This window comes from Hydra vulgaris, chromosome 11 (assembly GCF_038396675.1).
Source record: "Hydra vulgaris chromosome 11, alternate assembly HydraT2T_AEP".
NCBI classification, from domain to species: Eukaryota; Metazoa; Cnidaria; class Hydrozoa; order Anthoathecata; family Hydridae; genus Hydra; species Hydra vulgaris.
In genome coordinates, this window is record NC_088930.1 from 56,584,200 (window position 1) to 56,607,500 (window position 23,301).

At 27.7% G+C, this 23,301-nt stretch overlaps 2 protein-coding genes across 4 annotated transcripts in view; one reads left to right on the plus strand and one right to left on the minus strand.

Moving 5' to 3' along the window:
• The window catches only part of LOC136086778 (adhesion G protein-coupled receptor L4-like), a 141,017-nt gene that overhangs the window by 105,955 nt on the left and 11,761 nt on the right, over positions 1 to 23,301 (minus strand). For 2 of the 3 annotated variants that reach the window (XM_065809266.1, XM_065809265.1), the window contains exon 4: positions 21,509 to 21,572. The exons of the other annotated variant lie outside the window; for it this stretch is intronic. In XM_065809266.1, coding sequence (XP_065665338.1) covers positions 21,509 to 21,572 — 64 coding nt within the window. The remainder of the gene's footprint in view (positions 1 to 21,508; positions 21,573 to 23,301) is intronic. 3 annotated transcript variants of the gene reach the window in all.
• LOC136086777 (uncharacterized) lies at positions 14,332 to 17,344 on the plus strand. Its single transcript, XM_065809264.1, has 2 exons — positions 14,332 to 14,524; positions 14,637 to 17,344. The coding sequence occupies exon 2, from the start codon at positions 14,860 to 14,862 to the stop codon at positions 15,757 to 15,759; it is 900 nt and encodes a 299-aa protein (XP_065665336.1). The 5' UTR covers positions 14,332 to 14,524; positions 14,637 to 14,859; the 3' UTR covers positions 15,760 to 17,344.

The following is a 23,301-nucleotide window of genomic DNA, read 5'->3' on the forward strand; positions in this document are numbered from 1 at the left end:
ATTAACGCTACATCAACTGCAGAAATTACTTTTATTGACTTATGATACTTTTTACTTAATGTTAATCTCTTTTCTCTCTCAATTTCTATTTCTTTTTGAATTTCACTAATCTTATTCAGATGGTAAGCAATAAGATCTATCTGCTGTATTTCAGTATATTCATTTGGTAAAGTCGGATATAATTTATTCATATTTGAATTATTTAATTACTCCATTTTATAAAGCAAAATAAAATTATTTATTTTACTAAATTAACATAGCATAATACATCACCTTTTTTAATTGTTATACCTTCAATTGAATTATTGTTTTTAATAATCACAACAATATCATCAACTGATTCTGATACAATATTGTTATCTAAACATTTTTAAATTTAGACTATTTTCTAAAGAAATTAATACAAAACTAGGATCATCAATTTTTACACCTATTTGCAAAGATATAACTTTATGTGACATAAATGCTAATTTAATATCTTCCTGTGAAAATATTTTATATTTAGACCCATCAACTATTAATTCCTGCTTATTATCAAAAGTGTCATTAAATACAAAATAAGATTTTGGGTCTTTTATAACAGTACAAGGCGAACTAGTATCTACTAATCCATAATTAGGAGTATTAATAATACAACTTGGAAGTGGCCTCTCATACCAAAAAGCTCTTAGTCTTTTATTTATAAATTTATGTATCGAAGGATGATATACCATTTTTATATATCAAGATTTTTTTTAGATTCATGAAAAATCTTTGATTTTTTAAATTCTTTTTTTACAAAATCAAATTCAAAAAAGGTATATTAGCAAATAGTGAATTAGGCCCTAATAATAGACCTGCTCCAGTTCTCACATAACCATTTCCAGCACTTCAGTATAGTCCATCTCCTAATGATCCTCCACTTTTCCATGGACTCATAAATAATCCACTTCTCATTTTAGTAAACTGAATTCCTTCTCCATTTCTACCTTTATAAAATCTTTTTTTACCAATACCATTTCCAGCAATTTTATTAATCAGATTGTTTCCAGTTGCAGCTCCTACACCTGTAGGAAGTCCTGTTGCTAGAGACGGTATTACTTTTGATTCTTAAATTTTCCAGCTGATCCTAAGAAAAGTAAAAGTGCTCTTAGAAATCCTCCCTTCTTTATTTTAGCATTGTATATGAGTTGTTTTTTGCTTAATTTTAGCACTACTCCTTTACCATCTTCATATGCTATTGAAATTTTATTCATCTGTGTATTTGTTACAGCTAATGCATGTTCTCCATTAATATCTGAATGTGATAATTCAATATTAACTCCAGTCTTTTCACTGATTGCTTTTTCAATTTTTTTCAATTGTCCTTCTGAAAGATGTATTTTAACATTAGTATAATTTGTCATTTTATTATAAGATTTTTTTTTTTTTCTTATGTGAAATCTAATAGAAATTTTTTCACCTCTTAAATTAATATGATTCCCATCTTGATCAATTATTGTATTTACTAAGGTTGAAATCGAATCTAACAATACACGTTGATATATTAAATTAATCGGTTCTTGAACAATTTTATATCCAGGACCGACATATGGAAAAAATGAATATGTAATTTTCTAATAGTTCTAATTGAGTTCGTTGTTTGTATAAAATCTACTTTATATCCTGTCTGAATATTTAAAGTTGAACGTAATGTATTGTTATTAGCTCCAATTGTTATAGCTGGAACTCCTGATATTACATCACTGTTTTTAATTAAAAATAATTCAATATACTTATTTATATCATCAATCTCATATGCTCCTACTGGAAGTAGAACATCAAACCAAGTCACCCCATTATCAGGACTGAATCTAAAAATTGTTATTTGATAAATCAAAATTTGGAAAACTATAATATGTCTCTAAACCAACTAGAGCCATTTCATATTTTTATTTTTATCCAGTTCAATACTATAACTAAATTTAGTTATTATTTCACTACTGTTTCCGTTTACATATATGCAAGGCATTTTTATATATTAAAAAAAATTTATTTATCAAGAATCCTTAAAAATTCAAAGAATTTTGTATAGATCTTAAGGATCTTTAAAATAGTCAGATGTAATATAAAAATTATCAAACCCACTTCTATACTTTCCATCATCTTTTTCAGAAGTTAAATTTATTACAACAAATCCATGCTTTTTCTTCCATGCAGTTCTACATAACTTTTTAAACTCATCCTCTGACATATAACTCGATACATGATCTTTATAAATATGATTTAAGTTCTTTGAATCTTGTGGAAATAAACAAATAAAATTTGCATTTTCTCTTATAGTCTGTCTAGGCAACATAAAATAATTTTGTGCAAGATAGAAACAATCTACATTACTATGCCTCCCTCTTATATAATACTTCTCACATTTATCTTACTTTGTCAGTTGGAAATCATCAAATATAATTAAATTATTATTACTAGCATCGAGATCTTCAGGATCTGGTACATTATCTGCTGTCTCAAAAAATTTACACTCCATATCAACTTTACTATTTTTCTCATTAAACGTTTTTGAAACTTCTTCAATAACTTCTTCAGGATTTTCTATTTTGTCCTGATACTTAAACAAATTAAGAATAACTTCTTTTGGTAATTTTTCTTCTAAAGATCTTTTTAATATTTTGTATTCAGGCTGAAATAGAGATTTTCCAAAAACTTGTAAATTATTATAATCTAACCAACCAGGTCTTAAAAGTAAATTTAATAATAAAGTAGTTTTTCCACAACCTGACTTTCCAACAATAATTCCTCTTATACTTTTAGGTTACTATTATTTCGTTTATTTCTTTTTATGTTCATGATAAATCGACAACATCCATTTTTATATATAATTATTTTTTATATATAAAATAATGTACTGTGTCAAATGCAAAAAAAAATACAAATACACTAAATCAACAAAACTTTGTCAGCAAAAACAATAGAAATATGATTCGCGGAACTTGCGACATTTGCGGAACAACAAAAACTCAATTTGTCAGATCCACTAAGAAAGGAGGAGACTTCAACTCTATTAATTCAATAACTAAAAAAGTAAAATTACCATGGGCAAAATTCCCAAGTGAGATGCACTTACCTGGAATGAACTTTGCTGGTCCTGGTACTAATTTAAATGAGAGACTCACTTCTACTGTTGCATATAAAGAATGGAGTAAACCTTAGCCGACAGAATAATGATTGAAGAAATGGACGCTATAAAAAATCCAACTACACGCGAAAAAATTGAAAGAGGCATTATAAAACCTATCATCGCTTCTAAAGCAAAGTTTGGACTTGGTCTGAAAGACCCATGCAAAGTCGGTATTCAAAAAAACTACAATTGATCAGCGAAAAAGTCAAAGAAAAAAATGTGAAATGGTCTGACGAACTTGCGAACGAACTTCATAAACCCGTTATAAATTATTTTAGAAAAAGAAAAGTAATTGCAAATGGAATCGATGAAATATGGGCTGCTGATTTAGTCGACATGCAATCTTTCTCTAAATTCAACAACGGTATAAAATACTTACTCATGGTAATAGATGTATTTTTAAAGTATGGATGGATTGTTCCATTAAAGAATAAAACTGGAAATGATGTTGCAAATGCTTTAAATAAAATATTTAAAGAACGAAAGTGCAGAAAATTGTGGATAGATAAAGGTCGACAATTTTATAATAAGCATGTTAAAGCTCTAGGTGTTGAGTTATACTCAACTGAAAATGAAGAAAAAAGTTGTGTAGTTGAACGTTGGAATAGAACAATGAAAGAGAAAATGTTCTAATCTTTTCAGCTAATTCTACTAGAAAACATATTGACGTCTTAGATGAAATGGTAAACAAATACAACAACACAAGACATTCTTCAATTAAAATGACACCAGTTAAAGTTAGTGATGAAAAGAATAAGAATATTGTTTGGTTAAACTTGAACGGAAATGCTCCATCAGAGTCTGTAAGACCAAAGTTTTCAATTAATGATAGAGTTAGGATAACTAAAAAGAAGACAACATTTGAAAAAGGATACACACCAAGATGGGCTGAAGAAGTTTTTTACTATATCACAAATTCAGTACACAGACCCTCCGACTTATAAAATAACTGACAATAATGGTGAAGAAATACAAGGATCTTTTTATAAACAAGAACTGCAAAAAACGAGAAATATTTAGAATTGAAAAAGTGATTCGCAAACTCAAAAATATATCACTTGTAAAGTGGTATGGATATCCTGAATCGTTTAACTCATGGGTTGACAATAAAGAATTGATAGATCTTTCAGATCCATAAGAAGAAGGTTCTTCGAACCCATGCAGAGTAAGTCTGAAAGACTCATAAAAGTTGTGGTCAATTTTATATCTTAAAATATATATAAAATTGTGGCTGGATAAATGGTCGAAAATAAAAATGTGCCAGAACATACATTTCTCTACTACTGCTTTATTTACATATATATAAGTGTATAGATGTGCCTATACATATATATTTCATCCATTCTGATGAATTATTATTGCATATAATGTTTGTTTATACTTATTATTACTAATGTTTATGTTTTATAACTAATGTACCTGTTTAAAGACACCTTATTCATGCTTGTTTTGCTTGTGGCTTGATATTATGTTATATAAGAAAAAGAAAAATATATTAGCAAAAAAAAATTTCATAATTAAATGAGACATTTGGATGAAAAATAATTCTTATAAATTATACAAATATATATTTGTATATCTGCTCTTTGCCGATGCAAACACAACATTGATCCACTGTATATAATTCAATGTTATGCCGTTGCATATGGAACAATGTTGTTCCAATGTTTATAATCTAACATTAATTGATACACATTGGATTAACATTGGGTTGTAAACATTGGATCAACATTACTCCATATACATTGGATCGATATGAGGTTATATGCATTTGGTCAACGTTGATCCATATACATTGGATCAACATTGATCTTTATGCATTGAATCAACATTGAGTTTAGATTAGAAAAACAACCAACTTTCGCAATGTTTTTAAATACATTGCAAAAGACAATGTAATTATCCTAAATATTTTTAATCACGTTGTTATTAAGGTTTTCATTTATATAAATATGATAAAACTAACATTAGATCAACATTGTATTTGCATTGTAAAAAACAGCTGATATTCGCAATGTATTTACATACATTGCCCCAACGTAAGTGTGCTAGCTGGATAGGTGCCTTAATGACCTGGTTTTTGCTAGTTGCCATGCCTTAATGACCTGGTTGTTGCTTGTTGCAACAAATACATTTCTATAAATATACATCAGTATATAAGTAATTTATATATTATATATATACATATGTATATATATAAATACACATATATATGTATATATATATATATATACATATGTATATATATATATATATATATATATATAAACACAAATATATTTCTATATATATATATATATATATATTTATATATATATATATATATATATATATATATATATATATATGTATATGTATATATATATATATATATATATATATATATATATATATATATATATATATATATATATATATATATATATATGTATATATATATATATATATATATGTATATATATATATGTATATATATATATATATATATGTATATATATGTATATATATGTATATATATATATATATACATATATATATATATATATATATATATATATATATATATATATATATATATACATATATATATATATATACATATATATATAATGAAAATTTGAATTTTGATATTGCTAAAATGTCAAAGTTAAGCCGTTTAAGTGTTGGCACTGAACAATGGTGTAAATATGGATATTGTAAAACTATGCCACTTGAAAAAGAATGTCTTTGTTGCATTGAAATAAAGGAAATAAATATTGCCTCAGGTATTACAAATTAAGTAACATTCTTTAAAATATAAACTGATGTGAGCAGTATTAATAATAGTAATAATAAAAAACATTAACTTGTTTTGTACATAATGGCTATGTAAAGTAGTTATTTTTTTCAAGTTTTTTTTTCAAGTTTTTTGTTTTTAAAATCATCAATGCATAACAGAGCATTAAACAGACAGCTTTTTATTAATTAAAGCAATAAATAAATTTTTTGGCATGAATTAAAGACAGATAGCGATTAAAATTGTTATTGTAATAAAGCGCGCGTTAAAAAACATATTAAATATTTCCTAATTTATATGTCGTTTGCAAGTGTTGTTGGCAAGTATTTTACATTTCTCTTATCAAAAAACTAGCAAAACTGACAATGAAAGGTTTTTTGTTAAACGATTTCGATTTCAAAATTGACAAGACAATACTACACTTTTTTTGCAATCTCTAATAGCAATTATTTAACTTAACAAACAAAATAAGCAATACATGTTGTATAGAATAAATTTTATTAAATATATCTCGTTTGATTAAATAAGTATTTCGAGAATATATGTAACTCAATGAAAAGTTTAGCAAATTATGGGGTCCTACATAATGTACATACACCTGAATTTCAACCCTTCTTCCCCCCTCTCCCCCCATTCCACATTTTGCAAAAGTTTTTTTGAGTACCCTCCATCTCCCTAAAACTATCTACGCTGTTAACCTACCTACCCGACATTTTATGAAATTTTTTTTTACATCAGTGTCTCCGTACTTTTATAATTGATAACTGATATTTTTATTTTTAATGCGAACTTTGTAAAAATAACAAAAAATAATAATTTAAAATAACTAAAAAATTGTATAGTAATTTATGATTAAAAAAAACATTTATATAATGATAAGTAACTAAACAAATTATTCAATAATCTATAATGGAAAAAAAAATCTATAATTTGCAAACAAAAAAAATTTATAAGATTTCTTTTCGAAATTTTACAATGACGTCATTTACTAAAACTCTTTGGAATTAAACGCACTTGAATAAATTATAAAGTCTGCAGATTGCCACATATATTTTAAAGACTCAGATTGCTACTTTGGAGACGGCAAGCTACGAGCAAAACAACAGAGTTTGTTTTTGTTGGTATACATTTATTATTTTGTTTTACTTAAAAAAAATTCTGCCTAAACATTTTTTTTTATCATTCTTTTTAAAATAAACACAACTTGTCTTGGCACTTTGGGATCCCTTTTATATTTTTCAAAGAGTGGTGGTTAATATTTTTTTACTGAAAAAAAACGTTAAATCGATTTAGTGTTACCTGTCTAAGGATGCGTCACCTAACTTATTTCTGGCAAAAAGCTTTAACTCTACATATTATCATTGCCTGTAAACATTTCACGGTTAATGACTTTTGAAAATGCCATTTAACGTTTTTTGTGCCTCGTGTGTCGTTTGACATCTAAAATCGTCCTGCAAGATTCATAAAGTTTTCTGTAATTTTTAAGTTAAGTTAAAAGGTTAACCATGAACAAAATTTTTAAACCAAGTGATATGAACATGTTTACTTAATTCGAAAACCTCCATAATTTGATTAAATGCAAAGTCACCGTGAAATGCGTTTAAGAAAATAAACTTTCTATAATTCAAAAATCTCTCAAATTCGAACTTTTATTTTTCCCCATAAAATTTGAAAAGAGAGATTCAACTGTATTATTCTGCTTAGTTTTTTATTGTTTTACGAAATGTTTTCCTACTTATGATTAAAGATAGGTATTTAACATAAGTTTCTTTTAAAGCTGCAGAAGTCCTTCAAACAAAACAAAGCAAGAAGACATAAAATTTGTAAAATGTCACATAGAGTGGTATCCAACAATGGAGAGCCATTACACAAGATCTGCATCCAAGCGCCAATATTTGGATACCAGCCTCTCAGTTAAAAAAAATGTACATACAGTACCAAGAGTATTGTCATATAAATCAAATGAAACCTGTGAGTCAAATCACATATAGACAAATATTTGGGTCGCAGTATAATCTCAGCTTACATGTGTTACATGTGTAAAATACAAACAATCATCAGGAGATGAAAGGGCTTTGTTGGAGACAGAATACATGGAGCATATTACTAGGAAGGAAGCAGCTGAGAAATCAAAAAACCTTGACAAGGAATTAGCAAATAATAATGTTAAATGCATTCAAGCTGCTTTTGATTTGCAAAAGGTGTTGCAAATTCCGTCATCACAGGTTTCTTTGATGTATTACATGAGGAAATTAAATAAGTTTAATTTTACTGTTTATGAAGGTGCGTTCCCAAACAGAGGCTTTTGTTACGCCTGGACAGAAGTTGACAGAAAATGAAGGGACAATGAAATTGGTTCTGGTTTAATGAACTACATTACAAACAAAGTCCCAGAGCATGTTGAACATCTAATTTTTTATTGACACATGTGGTGGACAAAACAGTAATGTTCATATAGTGGCTTTTTTTTAAACCTAGTCCAATCTAGGGTTAACCTACAGGTTATTGAGCATAAATTTCTGGAGAGTGGACATGGAGGTGGACAGCATGCATAGCTCTATCAAACACTGCCAAAAATATATGGACTTGCTCAGCGTACAAGACTGGTTAAATATATTTAAAATGAGTCAAGCAAAATCTGTCGAAAATTTAGTAATGCCACCCTACGCAGCAAAGCAGATATGTTTTTTAAATATGCTTGACTTTATCTTCTACTTTAATTAAAAACAAAAATACGAATACCGAAAATGAAAAGGTGAATTGGTTAAAGATTAAATATTTAAGATATGAAAAACTTTCTCCAGATATATTATACTACAGGTAAGGTTATACTGGGGAATACAAAATAATTAATGTTATGGGAAATCGTTGTAGACGAATCACAAACCATAGACCCATCGATATTCTAAAGATGTATGATGCGCAGCTACCCCTTAGTAAAGACAAGAAAAGAGATCTTTTCAGTATGTGTGAAAAATATTATTCCTTTGAAACTACATTGTATCAAAATTTACCAGTCTTGGAAACTGTGAAGAATGTGGTTCCTGAACCATAGTAGATGGATTTGGATTTGAAAACTGAACAGTAGTTTTAAGTTTTTATCTGTATCTATTATCTTCTTTTGCCCTAGCTTTTGTATATATTATCTTTTTAATAAATGTGCATTGTAAAAATAAACAATATAAAAACATGTTTAAGACTTTACTTACTCTATTATACTATTGCAGTATGAGATATAAATAATACATATAAATAAATAACACAGTAATAAAAATATCAAAAAAGAAAGCAAAATTAATAAAATTAAAAAGTTATTTTATGAAGGAATAATTTTCTTCCTTTAACAGTAAGTAAATAATATGAATTATTATTTGAATTGTGTAATACCTAAATATATTATCTATATAAAAAAAAGAGACCAGTCACTTTAGAACAAGTGACTGACAGACAAATAGCACTAGTACAACTCAGTGGCTTTTGCCAGAACAATAATTTCTGGCAAAAAACACAAAGTGTTTTATAAATATATATACATATATATATATATATCAGTGATGCAGAGTCCCAAAAGGACTCCGGCTTTATATCACTGCTTTTTCCGAGTCTGTAGTGTCCAGAAGCTCTAAACATGTTTGTTGACTAATTATCTGCTGTAATAAAAAAATTCATGATATTTAATGACTTGAAACTTGTTGTTTTTAAGTCTGGAGTCCTGGAGTCTCAGAGTCGTTGCCGCCTTTATACCTAAGGACTATGGGCTCAAAAAACAATTGTTTCTCTAACCTAAGTCTTAATTTTTTTCCTATTAGTAGTCCATAAACTTATTTATATTTTTAGAGCTCCTGGATACCAAAAACTACGATAAAGTAATCTTTTTGTGACTTTAAAACCCGGAGTCCTTTTTGGGACTCCGCATCCCTGATATATATATATATATAAAGTAGTTATATATGTTATATATATTCATAAATGTATATATATATATATATATATAAATACATATATGAAGGTGGAGAGGTTAAGGCCATCGCTCTTGACATTTCAAAAGCTTTTGATAAAGTTTGGCATGAAAAATATTTTGCTAAACTATATGATAAACTAATTTTTTAGCTAAACTAGGAAAAAAGTTGAAAAACTAAAGAATAATCAAAACAATTTCTTATGAAAAAGAAAATAAATTAGCTTTAAAATAAAACTAAAAAAACTCAAAATTAAAATTACTTTTTGTTACATTTTTAATTGCATTTGAAAAAAAATTACTGTAAAACATATCTTTTAAAATGTTAAATTAAAGTTATGCAAAACGCTTTTACAAATATGATTGTATAATAATTTTATTTAAAAAAACTTGTCAGATCAGGTTATCCTGCTACTGGTAACATGTAACCCAGTACAATCTGCTTCATATCCTGCTGCCTTGTAGGATACGCCTTTTTAGGCAAAGGCTAGGAGATGCCAACTCCGATTTAAGACACCCCCTGCCTTGGGGCTCATGGTTGAGTAAAGGCTAGAGATGGTGTCTCGATACAAATACTCATCTTGGACAGATGTTAAATGCACCCAGCTACTGTCTTGTAGAAGGCCTCCTAGGCAAAGACTTAAGGGGTAAACAGATTCTATCTGTTGACCAGCCTCGCACCCCTTCTTCATCTATTAGGCTAAATGCTGGATCTTCTTGATTCAATGCATGGGTTTGCTTGTGTCACTGTTTTTATGACTAGGCAACTCATTCTATTATCTCGTTATGAGGGTACAGCTCTAAAATTCAGTTTTATGGTTCTGAGGCCGGCTGGTAGTCAGGTTTCCCGAAATCTGTGGTAGCTCTCAGAGAGGCTGATTCCATTAACAGCTGAAAAATATCAAAGTATTAACAGTGCCATGTTGCGCATGGATGGTGTCCCTGTTTCTACTTTTGGTGTGCATTGCGGAGGCCACATTTGGAGTCCTTTGTATTGGCTTAGGGCTTATTAGTGGTAATGAGGCAATTGCTTGAACTATTAAACGTTGTTCTGAGTACTATCTATGCTTTGATTCAAGTTCTTCAATCTAATTTAAAAATGAAAAAAGTACCAAAAACTATTAAACACAAAAAACCATCATCATCACCAAGTTCTCTAAACCTATCATTCACTAATATTCGTGGTCTTCGAAGTAACTTTTCTTCTGTTGAGTCTTATCTCTTGCAAAGTTCACCAGACCTACTTGCTCTTTGTGAGACTAATTTGAGTTTGGCTGTCTCATCTTGTGATCTTAATGTTGATGGTTATCTTCCTCTGATTCGTAAAGACTCCAACAGTCACATGCTTGGCCTGGGCATTTACATTCGTAAGAATTCACCTGTTTGTCATGAAACTAGGTTTGAATCCACAGACTATTCTTTCATGTGCTTTCGTTTAGCACCACTTTACTCTATTGCCTTTCTCTTTGTTCAATATCGCTCTCCTTCATCTCAAGACTGCACTCTTTTTGATGTTATTTCTGATCATATTGACCAAGCCCTCTCTCTTTATCCATCAGCTAATATAGTTGTTGTCGGTGACTTTAATGCTCACCACTCTGAATGGCTTGGCTCTAGTGTCAGTGATTTTGCAGGCATTAAAACCTACAACTTTTTCTCAATCGCTAACTCAAATAGTCAACTTTCCAACTCGCTTTCCTGACAACCCTAATCATTTACCTTCTCTACTCGACTTATGTCTTGTTTCTGATCCTAGTCAGTGCTCAGTTTCTCCACATTCACCCTTAGGTGCTTCTGATCACAGTTTGATCTCTTTAAAACTAATATCTCATTCTTCTTCATCACCTGAATACCCCTATTATCGAACCTCTTAAAACTACAGTAAAGCTGACTGGGATTCTTTCCGTGATTTTCTTCGTGATGGCCCTTGGGTAGAAATCTTTCAACTTCCTGTCGACAAATGTGCTTCTTACATAACTTCGTGGATTCAGGCTGGCATGGAATCTTTTATTCCCTCTCGATGATTCCAGGTCAAGCCTCACTCTCTTCCATGGTTTTACTCACACTGTGCTGCTGCAATTGCCAATCGAAACCATTACTTCCATATTTATCAGCAAAACAATTCTCCAGAAAACAGACGTCTGTTTATTACTGCTAGAAACAACTGTAAAAATGTTTTGTCTAACGCCAAAACCCGCTATTCTCAGGTCATGAAATCTCGTATCTCATCTCAGAAACTAGGCTCTCGTGACTTCTGGAGAATCTTTAATAATATCAATAAAAAGGGCAAATCTATAATTCCACCTCTCCTGTATGGTTCAGACTTTGTCACCTCACCTAAAGACAAAGCCGAACTGTTTGCTAAAAACTTTTCATCAATATCATTTCTTGATTCCACTAATTGCGTTCTACCTGATATTGCCAACAAACAGGTTGATCCATTGCTTGACATTCATATCACTCCAGCATCTGTATCTAAAGTGATTTTCTGCCTAGACTCTTCTACAGCTTGTGGCCCAGACAACATACCTGTTATTGTCTTGCAGAAGTGTTCTCCGGAGCTGTCGTCTATACTCTCAAAACTATTCAACCAGTGCTTATCAGAGTCTTGTTTTCCAGCCTGCTGGAAAGCCGCATCTGTTATCCCAATCTTCAAAAATTCTGGGGAGCGATCTGATTCGTCTAACTACAGTCCCATAAGTCTTCTTCCTATCATAAGCAAGGTTTTTGAATCTTTAATTAACAAACACTTAATTTCTTATCTTGAATCTAATAACTTACTTTCTGACCATCAATATGGATTTCGATCTTCTTGTTCTACAGCTGATTTGCTAACAGTAATAACTGACAGGTTTTATCACGCATTAGATGAAGGTGGAGAGGTTAAGGCCATCGCTCTTAACATTTCAAAAACTTTTGATAAAGTTTGGCATGCTGGTCTTCTCCATAAGCTTTCTTCTTATAGAGTATCCGGCAACATCTTTAAGATCATTGAATCCTTCCTTTCCAATCGTAGCATAAAAGTTGTCCTCGATGGACAACACTCTTCTTCTTATTCTGTAACTTCAGGGGTTCCTCAAGGTTCTATCCTTGGCCCTATATTCTTTTTAATTTACATTAACGATCTTCCAGATACTCTTACATCTAAGGTGGCATTGTTTGCTGATGATACTACCATTTATTCTTGTTGTGATAAGAAACCAACACCCTTTGATTGCTTGGAGGGGGCATTTGAGCTTGAAAAGGATCTCACTTCTGCTAAAGCATGGGGCTCACAGTGGCTGGTGAACTTTAATTCAGATAAAACTCAATTTTTTTCAGCCAATGGTTATCGTAATAATTTAGACCTTCCTATATTTATGAACGGTGATGTACTCGATGAGTCACCTACTCTTCATCTCTTAGGATTAACTCTTACGTCCAATCTTTCTTGGAAACCATACATCAAATCGGTTGCAAAATTAGCATCTGCTAAGGTTGCATCTCTTTATCGAGCTCGTCACTTTCTTACTCTGGATTCTATTCTCTATCTCTATAAATCTCAAATCCGGCCTTGTATGGAATACTTTTGCCATATCTGGGGCAGATCTTCTAATGATGCCCTTTGGGTCATTCCAGCTCAATTCAATTTACGCTTGGCACCATGCCATCTCAGATTTTTCTGATTTTTGGAATACAAGCTTGAATTAATAAAAGAAAACTTCACTCCAAATTTTAGCGTCTGACTCCATACGGTTTCAGAAATATTGATACTTGGTCCCAATCTCTTTTTTAACTTTTTTTTTCAGCGCCATTTATTTTTTTGGCTCATTGCACGACACAATTAGCTTTAACTTATGAAATACTTGTTTAATACTGGTAAAAATTTCTACCTAACTATTTTTTAGGATGAGGAACTTAAAAATGATGGCTAAAACACACAAAAATTTAAGCTACTATATGAAAATTCAATTTCAAAATGGTGTAACACTTTTTGTAAGATTTTTGATACCCCATACAAAAAAATGTTTATCTTGAGATGCCTAAAAGATAAAATTCTAAAATTTTTTCCTAATGTTCTATATGTAACAAACTCCATAATACAAAAAAACTGCAGGGGTTTTCTTTTTTAAATCAGATTTATTTCTATTTAAAGTTTTATAAAAAAATTAGGAAAAAATTGTTATTTTATAATGAAAAAAAATTATTTGCATTTATTTTTTTGCATTTTTTTAAAAGATTTATAGAATCTTGCTGTCTCAGGTGCAGTTCTAACATATAAACTTGTTTGCATTTCACATCTAAGATCATTATGTTTAATAGCTAAAGGATTTTCTATTTTCAAATCTTCAAACAATAATTATTTTAAAATTGTTTCTTACAGAACTAAAAAATATGAATGATAAAGAAATATGTTCAATTGGAATAACAAATAAAGAAATTTGTAACAAACAAACATATGTAAAATCCCATGATATAAAGAAAATTTCAAGTCTTAATGATGTTGAAAAAGACTTGATAATTAGTCGCTCTGGCATTCAATTTGATGAAAATGCAACGGTTTGCCTACACCATGAATATGTTTATTTAAAACGTTATTCCGCAATCCACATAACGTGCTGTAATCCATTTAATTCACACAAAGGAAAAAGAAGAAAAGGTATTATTACTTAATCATGAAACTTTTTGAAAACTTTATTGTAATTTTATATAAATTATATATATTTTTACAAAATATTCACTGAAGCAGTAGTTATCACTCATGTTTTTAGGAGGATGTAAAGAAATTAATATGCAACTTGCTGGGAAATTGAAAAATATTGGTATTAATGTTATTCCTGGAGAAAAGATATGTCCCTCATGTATGGTTAAATTGATGTCATTTAAGGATGATGAACAAAGAGAACCGACTTGTAGCCAGGTTTATGAAGATGAAGATAATGAACTTAATATAAACGAGTTGTTAAAAAAAATCTTAATTCTTCTTTGACGACTATGAACATAAGTCCTCTCAAAATGCATGCAGGAAATAGTCACTCTAGAGTTGCTCGTGGCATAAAAAAATTGGTACTTGTTCAAAAAACAGTAAAGTTAGGCATTGCAAGGACTTTAAATATAGATCCTGAAGAGTTAAGCCAAGAAGATTCCTTCAATATATTATCTAAGGAAGTCAAAGGTAAAGCAAATGACATGGATATACTTATTAGAAAAATCAAAGAAAAAATGTTAATTTCCAATCATAATCAGAAAATTCAACTACTAACACCGGTTCCAATTTCTTGGTCTCACAAAGATATAGAAAAAGAATTTAATGTTACTAATTACATGGTGCAGATATCACGCAAATTGCTGCAGAAAAATGGTATTTTATCTTTTCCTAAAAAAAAAAAAGGAAAGAAAACACCACAAGAATCAGTAAATAAAATTATTGAATTTTATTGTAGTGATGAAAATAGCAGACTAATTTCTGGTAAAAAAGATTTTGTTAGTATAGCTCGAAGATCTCACATGCAAAAGCGTTTGATTCTCTCAAATCTAAAAGAGCTATATGCAAAGTTTAAAACCTGTTATCCAGATATAAAGACTTGTTTTTCTAACTTTTGCTCACATCGTCCAAAATGGTGCATTACAGTAGGAGCATCTGGTACGCATACAGTATGTGTGTGCACCTACCATCAAAATGTTAAGTTAATGATTAATGCAGTTGAATTATCAAAGGATTATCACGAACTTATTGATATGCTTGTTTGTAGTAGGGCTAACAAGAATTGCATGATACATCGTTGCCTTATGTGCCCAGAAGATTCTGCATTAGTATATTATCTTGAAAATGAGTTATACTCTCAAGACGATATTGATGAAGATGATGATTATTGTATAGATTATAAACAATAGAAAACAACAGACCGATCTGAGCTATTAAGTCTAACAGAAACGACAAGTAGCTTTACTAATATTTTGAAAAATAAGTTACAAAAACTTACTGTTCATTCTTACATTGCAAAAAGTCAAGCTGCTTCTTTAAGAAAGTTAAAAAATGAGTTAAGTAGTACTGAGGTTGTTGTCCTTTTAGATTTCTCAGAAAATTATGAGTTTGTTGTACAAGACGAAATACAAAGTTTTCACTGGAACAAAATTCAAGCAACATTGCATCCAACAGTAATTTATTATAAAGAAAACAATGTCCTCAAATGTGATTCATTATGTTTCATCTCAGATGATTTACTGTATGATGTAGATATGGTTTATCATGTGATGAAGCTAGCAATTGAACATATTAAAAGCAATATTTCTCATCAAATAGAAACTGTCCATTACTTTTCAGATGGGTGTGCTGGCCAGTACAAAAACTGCAAACACTTCATAAATATATGCCACCATGAACAAGATTTTGCTATGAAATGTACATGGTCATTCTTTGCAACAAGTCACTGTAAATCACCCTGTGATGGTATTGGCGGGACTGTAAAAAGACTAACTTCAATTGCTAGCCTTTATCGAACAACAACAAATCATATTCTTACACCATCTGCAATGTTTAATTTTTGCCAAAATGAAATCCTAGGAAATAATTTTTATTACATATCTAAGGAGTCAAACACAATAATTCGAAGTGAAATGGAGCAAAGATATGCAACTGCAAAAACGTTACCAGACACTCGCAGCTATCACAATTTTGTTCCAATAAGTAACACAAAAATTGGAACTAAAGTTGTTTCTGAACAATTGGAGTATTTATTTGTTTTTAATTTTCAAACTGATGAGATTATTAAAGAATTCTTGTCTAATATAAGCATTGGCGCGTTTGTATGTTTGATATAATTTTTATAAAATGTCGAAGATTTTCAATTCTTATTGCCTTTTAGTTTTAGTTTTTCTCATTACAATTTAATTATTTTCATGGTTTTAGTGAAATTTCGAAATTTTTTGGGTTTATTATTATAAGACTTTGAATGCGAATAAATCTGATTTAAAAAAAAAAACCCTTGCAGTTTTTTTGTATTATGAAATTTGTTACATATAGAACATTAGGATAAAATTTCAGAATTTTATCTTTTAGGCATCTCGAGATAAACATTTTTTTGTATGGGGCATCAAAAAACTTACGAAAACTGTTACACCATTTTGAAATTGAATTTTCATATAGTAGCTTAAATTTTTGTGTATTTTACCCATGATTTTTGAGTTCCTCTCCTTGAAAAATAGTCAGGTAGAAATTTTTACCACTATTAAACAAGTATTTCATAAGTTAAAGCTAATTGTGTCGTGCAATGAGCCAAAAAAATAAATGGCGCTGAAAAAAAAAGTCAAAAAAGAGACTGGGACCAAGTATCAGTATCTCTGAAACCATAAGGAGTCAGACACTAAAATTTGGAGTGAAGTTTTCTTTCATTAATTCAAGCTTGTATTCCAAAAATCAGCAAAATCTGAGATGGTATGGTGCCGAATTATTTTTTTTTTAGTTGATTTGACATGGAATGACCCCTTTCTCTTTTAGACAAGGTGCAAAAACGCATTGTAAATATAGTTGGACCTGCTCTTGCAGCCAACCTTCAACCATTATCACATCGTCGTAATGTTGCTTCTCTTTCTCTTTTCTACAAATACTATAATGGGCACTGCTCTAAAGAGCTAGGGTCTCTTGTGCCATCTACTAAAATTCATTCCCGTGTTACTCGTCATTTAATTAAGTGTCATCCTTTTTCTGTGACTGTTCCTAAGTGCTCCAAAAACGCTTATTCGTCTAGTTTTTTTCCTCGAACATCAGTTCTTTGGAATTCGCTTCCTTCATCTTGCTTTCCTGATTCATATAATTTGCAATCTTTTAAATCGTCCGTCAATCGTTATCTTGCTCTTCAATCTCTATCTTTTCTCTTACAGTAACTTCCAACTTTAATTAGTGGCTGCTTGCAGCCTTGTTGGAAGCGAAGATGTTAAAAAAAAATATATATATATATATATATATAATAGTATATATATATATATATATATATATATATATATATATATATATATATATATATATATATATATATATATATATATATATATATATATATATATAAATATATATATACATATATATATATATATATATATATATATATATATATATATATATATATATATATATATGTATATAAATATATATATATATATTATATATATATGTATATATATATATATATATATAAATATAATAGTATATATATATATATATATATACATATATATATATATATATAAATATATATATATATATAACAGTATATATATATATATATATATATATATATATATATATATACATATCAGGCCTTTTTATGAGATTTCGCTGCATAACAAAAACGCGTAACGCATTTCAAAGTAACTCAAATCAGCAAATATATATTGTGTATTGTTAGAAGTTATATTGCCTCACTAGCGTCTTTTCAAGTACCGCATTGGAATTAAAAATATTCAATTTACGCGTTAAAAGTCATACAAATCGCCTTTTTTTTTTCTCATTTTAACAAAAGTTACAAATAAAATCTAAGTTCCTATTTAAAAAATTATTTTTATAATTTTTTTCAACTTTGAACTAAATTTTATTTTGAAAAAAATATTTTTTTCGTAAAACGTAACATAATATTTGTTTATTTTCTTATAATTTTACAGTTGGTTTTTGGTTATTTTATTAACTGTTAATAAATTTTTTCTTATTAATTTTGTGAATGTTTTTAAACAACAAAGAGTTTTTTTTTATTATTTATTAGTTACTGAAAACATATTCATGATCATTATTTATTTTCATAAATTAAACGAACGTCATTAAAACTTTACGTTATTGAATTAACAATACTCAAAATATCTTATTAATAAAATAAATCAAAATAAATTAAGCATTTTTTAAACTATAATGACAAAAAATAATTTTTATATTTAAAAGAAATTTATATACTTAATTCCTTAAGATAAAACTTAAAACACTTTTTTTTTTAACTAATTTTTAACAACAACAACAAATTATTAAACAAACTTTTTCTTTAACAAAAAATCTATTAGTATACAATTGCGGTTAAATGCTTTTACTTTAGACTTTATTTCTTCTGAATATACATCACATAAATAATATCAAAAGATAATTTAAATATTCAAAAGATAAAAGTTTTTGCATAATGCAAAACTGCTTAACGCGTAGGCAAATCACCTTTTCACAGGCAAAATGCAAGCTGCGTAACGCATCTTAACAAGGTCTGATATGTGTATATACATATATATATATATATATATATATATATATATATATATATATATATATATATATATATACATATATATATATATATATATATTTATATATATATATGTACATATATATATGAATATATATATATATATATATATATATAAATATATATATATATAAATACATATATATAAATATATATATATCAGTCCTTACGAGATTTTGCTGCGTAGCGAAAACGCGTAACGCATTTCTAAGTAACTCAACTCAGCAAATATATTTTGCATCATTAGAAGTTATTTTGCGTCACTAGCGTCTTTTCAAGTACCGCATTGTAATTAAAGTTATTTTATTAACGCGTTAAAAATCATACAAACAGTTTGTTTTTTTCTCACTATAACAAAAGTTACAAATAAAATCTAAGTTCTTATTAAAAAAATCATTGTTATTATTTTTTTCAAATATGAACTAAATTTTATTTTGAAAAAAATATTTTTTTCATGAAACGTAAAATATTTGTTTATTTTCTTATGATTTTATATTTGGTTTTTGGTTATTCTATTAACTGCTAATACATTTTTTCTTATTTAATTTGTGAACTCTTTTTAATAATGTTTTTAAACAATAAAGTTTTTTTTTGTTATTTATCAGTTACCGATAACATATTTGTGATCATAATTTATTTTCATAAATTAAATAAACGTCATTAAAACCTTACGTTATGGAATTAACAATAAACAAAATATCTTATTATTAAAATATTTACATCAAAATAAATCGTGCATTTTTTAAACTTATTATGACTAAAAATAACTTATATTTAAAAGGAATTTATATATTTAATTCCTTAAGATAAAACTTAAAACACTCTTTTTTTTCAACTAATTTTTATTACCAAAAAAAAAATTATGAAACAAACTATTTCTTTAACAAAAAAATCTATTATTTTACAATTGCGATTAAATGCTTTTACTTACGACTTTATTTCTTCTGAATAAACGTCACGCTAACGATAATCAAAAGATAATTTAAATATTCTAAAAGATATAAGTTTTTGCGTAGCGCAAAACTGCTGAACGCGTAGGCAAATCGCCTTTTCGCAAGCAAAATGCGAGCTGCGTAGCGCTTTTTAACAAGGCCTGTATATGTATGTATGTATACATATATATATACATATATATATATGTGTGTGTATATATATATATATATATATATATATATATATATATATATATATATATATATATATAGATATATATGTGTGTGTGTGTGTAAATATATATATATATATATATATATATATATATATATATATATATATATATATATATATATATATATGTATATATATATATATATATGTATATATATATATATGTATATGTATATGTATATGTATATATATATATATATATATATATATATATATATATATATATATATATATATATATATATATGTATATATATATATATATATATATATATATATATATATATATATATATATATATATATATATACATATACATATATATACTTAAACTAATAATATTATATTGCCTAAGTATATTATATGTCTATTAAAAAATTTTTAAGTAAATAATCAAGTATATAAAAAATAATTCACTTGATAGTAATTAAATATACAATGATAGAGTTGTATACAATAAAAAAACTAGGTTTTCTGAAATTATGTTTTTAAAATATAAGGCCAGGTGAATATAAAAAGCAATTGCTTTTACTCAGTATTTTTGGAGTAATTGCTTAGCTTTACATGATTAAAAACTTGAGCAAAACTGCTCAAATTTTTTTCACAAAAAGTAGAGCAAATATTTCCAAAAATGCTGAGTAATTGCTCAGCTTTATGTATGCAAAAATTGAATCTAAACCCCTGAAATTTTTATTCGGTTAAAGCTGAGCAATTACAGAGAAAAAGCATTTGCTTTTTTTTATTCACCCAGCCTATAGAGCTTTAAAGTACAAACAAAATATGTTTTCACTACTAAAGTTTTTATTTTTGGAAAAATCTGATACTTCAAATGATCATATCTGATGATCTGGAAATGATTTTATGCTAATATTTTAAATATTTGCTTTAATTATTGATATTAACCAACCCATTAAGTTTCATTAAAATCTGAGGTACCCGCTAAGTTTTATTAAAATCTGAGGTACCCACTAAGTTTTATTAAAATCTGAGGTGGTCCATATTGAAATCCTAAAATTTTGGTCCATTTGGCATGGATTGATCCATATATACAAAGGGGACCCTAACCCAAAAAATAATATTGTAAAACTATTTAAAATGTCATAAAAAGCTCTTTATGACATTTTAAATAGTTTATGCCCTAAATAAATCACCAATTCAAGCACAATACTTTATGCCCTAAATAAATCACCAATTCAAGCATACCTTAGATATAATTTCTTTTTTGTTTTTAAAAGTGCGAAGCAAAATACTTTCTTGAGGTATTTTTCTGTAAAAAAAAAAATGCATAAAACATAGAATTGATAAGTGCTTATTGAAAACCGAATTTAAAAGGTTTTCATATATACTAATGAGCTGCTAAAAATTTAAGAGCAATTTTTCTAGAAAGGTTTTGTAAAGACCTCTAAGATTTGTATTTGGATACACATAATCTGAAGCTATAGTTAAAACAATAGCTTAAGCTGCAAGACTTCCCAGGAAGCTTGTGCGGTCACACGCATTGTTTGTCCACGTTTAAAGTAGTTTTTTGAGCGAAACTGACCATGGCAGTTTGCATCTTTTAACTTATAAAGCGTTTCAATAATTTGCAGCAAAAAGCTAAACTTATAAACTAAGAAAAAAAAACTATTCTAAAAATAGGAAACAAAATTGTAATAAAATATCAAGTTTAAGTAAATAAACTAGAAAATTTAATACTTAAAAAAAGTAAATAAAAACTTTTTTATTTTTTTACAAAAATTTTGTAGAACTTTTATATTTTTATATTTAGAGTTGTTGTTGAAAAAATCTTGTATAACAATTTAACAACAATTAAAAGTTTTGATATGCAATTTGTTCACGATTTTTATCAGTTCATATAACTAAGAAACTAATTTGATAGTAAGCTAGAACTATGAGAGATTTTGTTATTTTTTTTCTGTTGTTTATTCATTTTGTATGTCTTTTCGCTTTTAAAAATAATTTTGCAATATTTAACAAAAAAAAAAAAATTTAAAAATAATTTTGCTATATTAACAAAAATAAAAATAAAAAAATAAAAAAAAAATTTGACGTTTTTTTCTCAATACATATATATTAGAAAAAATAAGAAAATAATTGTTATTTATTTGTAAAAGAAATTATTTGATTAATAAATTTTGTAATGACAGAATAAGTTAAATAAATGAACAACACGGTTTTTTTAATGAATGTTTTTCCTGCATTTGATGCATGTCTGAAATTGTTTCTTTTATACTGCCCAATTTTCAATGTTAATACGAATTACTAGAGATAATGAACATAACAGTTAGTCTGTTTATAAAAGTGTATTTAGAAAATAAAAATAAAGTTTTAAATAGGCTCCTTAACATTTTGTTAAAAAAGTTCAGTAAATTAACAATGCACAAGCCCACAAGCTTTTGGAGCATTGTCAATAACAACAGTTCATCAGGATATTAACTATGTGGTTTAAATGCCCATTTTGGATAACCCTTCAAAAGTGCAGACTATTTCAACACGAGTATTAACAACAACCAAATATTATATATATAAATATTAATATTAATGACTTATTTTTTTACATAAAAAACTCTTTGAAATTTTTTTTTTTTTTTTTAAAAATAAATAGCAATTAGTTTTCTTGCTTTCCTGTGTATGGATAAAAACAGTAAAGTTTAGCAAAAAGATTTGCAAAACAAATTTATAGATTGTTCATGTTTCTAGTGCAAATTATAAAATATTTCCTTAAAATACTGACTGAAAAAAGAAGCCAGAAAATTGTATATCAAAAATTATTTTTATTTTTGTTATATTCTTTAATCCTCAACTTGTATGAATCTTGATGTGGAAAATAACAAACACCCTGAAAATATGAAAACAAAGCAGTAAAATACTTAGGTATATTATTTTTTAACAACAATTTTATTTTTTATATTCCATTCCTTTTGTTTATTTTATTTAGATTTTCTATTTCGTATAGTCTTTGGTTCTTTTTTTTGAGTATTGCTGTTTTAGTCTCT

Bases quoted from the DNA above. Each gene is read 5' to 3' on its own strand.
- LOC136086777 (XM_065809264.1), top strand. From the start codon at position 14,860: ATGAACATAAGTCCTCTCAAAATGCATGCAGGAAATAGTCACTCTAGA.